Source organism: Temnothorax curvispinosus, unplaced genomic scaffold, assembly GCF_003070985.1.
Source record: "Temnothorax curvispinosus isolate PA1 unplaced genomic scaffold, ASM307098v1 QBEX01009656.1, whole genome shotgun sequence".
Classification (NCBI taxonomy): domain Eukaryota; kingdom Metazoa; phylum Arthropoda; class Insecta; order Hymenoptera; family Formicidae; genus Temnothorax; species Temnothorax curvispinosus.
Window position 1 is genome coordinate 1 of NW_020219436.1, and position 6,090 is coordinate 6,090.

At 59.1% G+C, this 6,090-nt stretch overlaps 2 protein-coding genes across 2 annotated transcripts; both read left to right on the plus strand.

The window, feature by feature from the left end:
• Positions 1-153: 153 nt before the first annotated feature.
• LOC112459228 lies at positions 154-3,859 on the plus strand. Its single transcript, XM_025023246.1, has 3 exons — positions 154-1,072; positions 1,168-3,739; positions 3,820-3,859. Exons 1-3 carry the CDS (start codon positions 154-156, stop codon positions 3,857-3,859), a joined length of 3,531 nt encoding a protein of 1,176 aa, XP_024879014.1.
• Positions 3,860-4,298: 439 nt separating this feature from the next.
• Positions 4,299-5,282, plus strand: LOC112459229. The gene has a single exon (XM_025023247.1). It carries the CDS (start codon positions 4,299-4,301, stop codon positions 5,280-5,282), a length of 984 nt encoding a protein of 327 aa, XP_024879015.1.
• Positions 5,283-6,090: the final 808 nt, after the last annotated feature.

The window sequence follows — 6,090 nt, forward strand, 5'->3', positions numbered from 1 at the left end:
TCCTGCCTTTCCCAAACGACAAAATTCGGCAAGTGCTACTTCGCACATTTCTGGTCCTTCGAGCCGGATTCGCGTCGTGATAACCGGCTTCAATCCGCGATCCAGCCCTCGGCGCAGCTTCCATCGCGTCGTGAGTGATCCTGAAAGGGAAAGATGGAACGATTAATTAACTCCCAACGAGACATTTACGGGCGCATCGCCCGCACAGTGGAAAATCTTCGCAAAACCGGCGCCGCCAAAATCTCGCTTCCCCTCGTTCGCTCCACGCTGTCGGTCCTCGAGGGCAAATGGGCCAAATTCCAAGCGCAGCATGACCGCCTGCAAGAAGAGTTTGGTGAGGAGTTCGATAGGAACAAGTACAATACGGAGGACTTCCTGAGTACCGTCGAAACGGCCTACATTCAACAGAGAACCAAGCTTCTGGAGTACGAGGAAAAGCTCGGGGAACCGAAGGTTCTCGATGACTCTAAGAGCAGGGCAGGGCAAGCGACCTCTCGCAACGTATTGCCCCGAATCCAGATGCCGGAGTTCTCAGGAAAATTCGAAGATTGGCCTGCCTTCCGAGATTTGTTCTCCTCCATTGTAGTGACTGACGACGCCTTGTCAAAGGTCGAAAAATTTCACTATCTGAAGACAAGCGTGAAGGGGGACGCTGAGCAACTAATAAAAAGTTTACCGTCCACGGAGGAGAACTTCGAGCGCGCCTGGTCGATCCTCAATGACCACTTCGAAAATAAGAGACTGCTGGTGAGAGCTTACCTTGCAGCATTTACTTCACTTCCGAAGATGAAGGGTGAGTCCGTCGCCGATCTCCGACGCATCTTCCACGGAGTGGTCTCCACCGTCGGCGCATTGGAAGGCATAAGGCGACCGATCACGGATGGCACGGACCTCTTCGTGCACATGGTCGTGGAACTCCTTGACTCCAAAACCCGCCGAGAATGGGAGAGCTCGCTCGGGAAAACCGTCGTGCCACCGTCTTACGAGGAGCTTCGCGACTTCCTGCAGGAGCAGCTGATGACGCAGGAGGTGCTCCGGGTGGCCAGAGGCGAGACATCCTCGGGAAAACCTGGTGAGAAGACGAGCCGTTCAACTCGGGCCACGTCAAGGCTCAGGGGACGGACGCCGGCCGCAGCTGCCCACTCTGTAAGAAAGAGCATTTCTTAGCCTTCTGCGAACAGTACAAGCGAAAGACAGCCCAGGAGCGACGAGAGGTAGCCACTACGCATCAGCGCTGCTTAAACTGTCTGGGTCGACATCTGATCGGTGAGTGCACGTCCACTAAGACTTGCTATAAGTGTTCGGGTCGGCATCACACGTCGCTTCATGACGCATTTTCGGCCGTCGCGTTGCCCGCTCCCGGTACGAGCTCGACCCCGACGGCGCACGTTGCAAAACGATTGTCCGCGGAGTGCGCCCCCGTCTTACTCGCAACCGCGCGCGTTCTGGTGATGAACTGTCACGGCGAGTACCACCCCGTGCGTGCCTTGGTGGACCCGGGCTCCGAAACGTCGCTGATCTCGGAATCGTTAGCTCAACGTCTGCGATTGCCGCGCACTCCGACGTCTGTCGCGATCTACGGTGTGGGTGGCCTCCGGACGGGCTGCGCGCGAGGACGAGTTGCCGTCACCTTCGCGTCGCGTGTCGGACAATACACTCTCACCGTCTCGTCCTTAGTGCTGCCGAAGCTGTCCGTGTACAGCGGGGCGGCCGAGAGCGGCAGCGGGTCGTGGCCGCATGTGGACGGACTCACTCTCGCCGATCCCGAGTTCCGTGCTCGGGACCCCGTCGAGCTTCTCCTTGGTGCGGAAGCATACGCCAGCATCATATTAGAGGACCTCCGTCGCGGGGGGCCCTTGGAGCCGATCGCACACCGCACACAGCTCGGGTGGATCCTCATGGGCGCGGTCGGAGGCTGTCACGCGGCGTTAACCGTTTCGTCGCTCCAATGCTCTGCCACTGATGAGCTGACGGAGGTGATTCGGCGGTTCTGGGAATGTGAGGAGCCGCCTCGCGCTCCCTTGCCGCTCACCCCCGACGAGCAGGAATGCGAAGACTTCTTCGCGCGGACGTGCGAGCGCCTTCCTTGCGGCCGTTATCAGGTGCGTCTGCCGGTCCGGTTGGAGCTGCCTGACTTGTCGTCCACGCGCCGCGCTGCTTCTCGAATGCTCGAGGTCATGGAGTGTCGATTCGAGCGCGATCCTGCCTTTCGTGTGATGTACCACGACTTCATGGAAGAATATCTCGCTCTCGGGCATATGACGCCGTCGGCAGTCGAGCGGGGCGTCAACGCCTGCTTCCTGCCGCATCACGGCGTCCTGAAAGGCTCGGGGCCCGACGTGAAGATCCGCGTGGTATTCAACGGATCTGCGCGCACCGCGGCAGGGCAGTCACTGAACGACTTCCTCCACGCGGGGCCCAATCTGCTGCCGGCTCTCGCGGATGTTCTTACGCGTTGGCGGCGGCACCGATACGTCTTCACTGCCGACATCGTTAAGATGTACCGGCAAATTCAGGTGCACCCGGCGGACAGGCACCTGCAGATGATCCTGTGGAAACAATTGGAGCACGCATTAAATACCGTCACGTACGGGCAAAAGGATGCACCCTACCTTGCATTGAAGACGATGGACCGACTGGCGGAGGATGAGCGGAGCCGGTTTCCTCTGGGCGCCAAGGCGGTGCAGAGTGATCGATACGTGGACAATGTGCTCTCCGGGGCTTCCACTCTTGACAAGTGTCGTCGTCTCCGGGAACAGGTAGCTTCGTTGTGCTTGGCGGGCGGCTTCCCGCTCAGGAAATGGGCTGCAAACAACGAGGCCCTCCTGGAAGACGTTCCCCTCGAGCATCGTCTGCGGCCAACAGCCTGCGCCTCGCTCCCCTCGGACGACTGCTCCGTGCTGGGCCTACGCTGGAGCCCTGGGAGTGATGACTTCGCGCTCACAGTCCTGAAATCTGACGTGGTCTCCCCCACGAAGCGATCGGTGCTTTCTCGGACCGCTCGGTTGTTCGACCCGCTGGGTTGGTTGGCACCTGTGATAATCAAAGCGAAACTATTAATTCAGGCAGCTTGGTTACAGCGACTTGACTGGGACGCCCCGCTAGCACCCCCTGACGCGGCGGCTTGGACAAACCTCGAGGAGGAGCTTCCTGTGCTGGAGCAAGTCCGCGTCCCTCGATGGTTCGGGCTCGACGGCTCGGAGAACACCGTCGAACTTCACGGCTTCTCGGACGCTTCCGAGCGGGCCTATGCTGCCGTGGTATATCTCCGGGTGACGATTGCAGGAAAACCTTACCTGTCAATTGTGGCGGCGAAGACCAAGGTTGCGCCGCTGAAACAGGTCACGCTCGCTCGGCTGGAGCTGAGTGCAGCGTGCCTGCTCACCAAGGTGGCCGAGCACGTGCGCGTGGTGCTGCGCCTGGAATCCGCACCTTTCTTCTTCTGGACGGACTCCATGGTCACCCTCGGATGGATCCGCGGCCATCCCACCAGGTGGACGACCTTTGTGGCAAACCGAGTCGCTGAGATTCAACGGGCGAGCCCGACCATTCAATGGCGCCACGTTCCGGGGGGCCAGAATCCTGCGGATTGCGCCTCTCGCGGCCTGTCCCCGAGGGAGCTCTTGGATCACCCCCTATGGTGGAGCGGGCCCGACTTCCTCGCTAGAGGCTCAGCGGACTGGCCGATGGAGCCGGGCCTCCCGGAGCATGTGGAGCTCCCGGAGCAGAGGGCCCTCCGGTGTTTCGCGATCTCTGATGCGCAAGAACCCGATGAACTTCTCCGGTTTTCCTCTCTCCGACGGTTGTTGCGTGTCTCAGCCTGGATGTTTCGATGGAGGATGCACCGCTCCTTACCTGACACGAGGGCGGACATCTCGGCGCTGACCTCAGCGGAGCTGGACGCGACCCTCGCGCGGTGGATCCGGGTGGCTCAGTCGGTCGCCTACCCTCAGGAGCTCGCCGATGTTCGGGCTGGACGGGCGGTATCTGGCCGGAGCCACCTTCGCCGACTCACTCCGGTCATTGACGCTGAGGGAATCCTGCGGGTTGGAGGACGAATCAGGCACGCGCCATTAGACGATGACCAGCGACACCCAGCCATTCTACCGCCGGGCTCGCATCTGGCTTACCTGGTGATTGACGCAAGTCACCGTCGCTCTCTCCATGGAGGAACTCAGGCCACTCTAGCGATCGTCCGCCAGCGGTTTTGGATTCCTCGAGGCCGTCAGCTTGTGCAAGGCGCAATACACCGATGCCTTCCATGCATCCGATGGCGGGCGGCCTCCCCGCAACCTATCATGGGAAGTCTGCCACGGGCCAGAGTCACTTCTAATCGGCCCTTTCTCCACACTGGAGTGGACTTCGCCGGTCCGATATTCCTTCGGACGGCCAAGGGACGAGGCCACAAGGCATACAAGGCCTTCCTGGCAGTTTTTGTATGTTTCAGCTCTAAAGCAGTCCACCTTGAGGCAGTGAGTGATTACTCGGCCGACGCGTTCTTGGCCGCCTTCAGGCGCTTTGTCTCCCGACGAGGACTGTGCCGGGCGGTCTATAGCGACTGCGGGACCAATTTCGTGGGGGCTGACAATCAGCTCAAGGCGCTGTTTCAGGCAGCGAATCGAGACGTCCATCGGGTCATCGGGCATTTAGCGGACGAAGGTGTCCAATGGCACTTCAACCCTCCCGCCGCCCCGCACTTCGGCGGGCTATGGGAAGCAGCGGTGAAGTCCATGAAACGGCACCTGCGGCGAGTCATCGGCGAGACGACGCGCACCTTTGAGGAGATGACCACCTTCCTCGCAGAGGTAGAGGCCTGTCTCAACTCTCGCCCGCTCCAGGCCCTGACTGACGATCCAGAGGACCTCGATGCCCTGACCCCCGGTCACTTCCTCATCGGGGCACCCCTCAACGCAATCCCCGAGCCGTCAACTGTCGACATTCAAACCAATCGGCTAAGCCGCTGGCGTCTCCTTCAGAACATGAGGGACCACCTGTGGCAACGGTGGTCGCGAGAGTATCTGCAGGAACTCACTCCGAGACCGAAGTGGTGGACGGCCGACAGGAATTTGCGAGAGGGCCAGCTATGCCTAATTAAGAGCGAGACCACACCACCTTCGCGCTGGCCACTCGCTCGAGTCGCTCGCCTGCACCCAGGAGAAGACGGCCAAGTGCGGGTGGTGGACCTGCGGACCGCCAACGGAGAGCTTACTCGCCCTGTCGTGAAGCTCGTGCCTCTGCCCCCGGCTGACACCCGGGCTCAGGAGCCTGTCACTTGCATGTAACCTGTACACATTTTACACAGCAGATAGTCAATTCTTTTGTAAATAACTCTCATGTAATTAATTTTCATGTAATTCTTTTCTTTTCAATGCAGCCGTAGTACTCACGCCGTGTGATGTGCATCGTTTGACATAACTGATATAACACTGTACTTCCTTACTTTCGCAATCAGCTGACTTTAGCACGTGTCGCAGGGATGCCCGGGAGGGATCGACACTTTGATCGACTAAGTTCGCGCTGTTTCGTCGACCGTCACCGACGAGGCGGGCGGGATGTTCGGAAAAGGCGACTTGGCCGCGAGGGATCACACCGAGAATCGCTCGCGCCAATTACGAGCGCGCGCTCGCCTGCGTAACGCGTCGCGCTGACGGGCCCCGCTCCGCGAATCGCGCGGCTTGAAGGTCGGCTAGCAACCGCACGAGGCAAACGGATGGAGTCTTTGAATAAAAACAAACAACTTGTCCTCCGACTTTCTAGAAGATTCGCCACCGCCTTTGTCTTAGACAGAATTGTTGTCGATCACGGGCAGAATCTTCTGGAAAGTCGGAGACTATAAATAACGAACGCACGGCCGGGCCCGCACTCATATCGCACGTAGTTTTCGCTGTGTAACTGTATCACGCTTTAACTCCGATTTTCGCGGAACTTCGAGCTCGCGCACTGCTGCTTTGTTCTTATTTTCGCACATTTCTTTGTACACTGCACTTGTGAAAAATACACGTCCTTTCTTGCAAATTGCTTTCTAACTCGCTTTCGTGCTTCTTCCTGCCTTTCCCAAACGACAAAATTCGGCAAGTGCTACTTCGCACA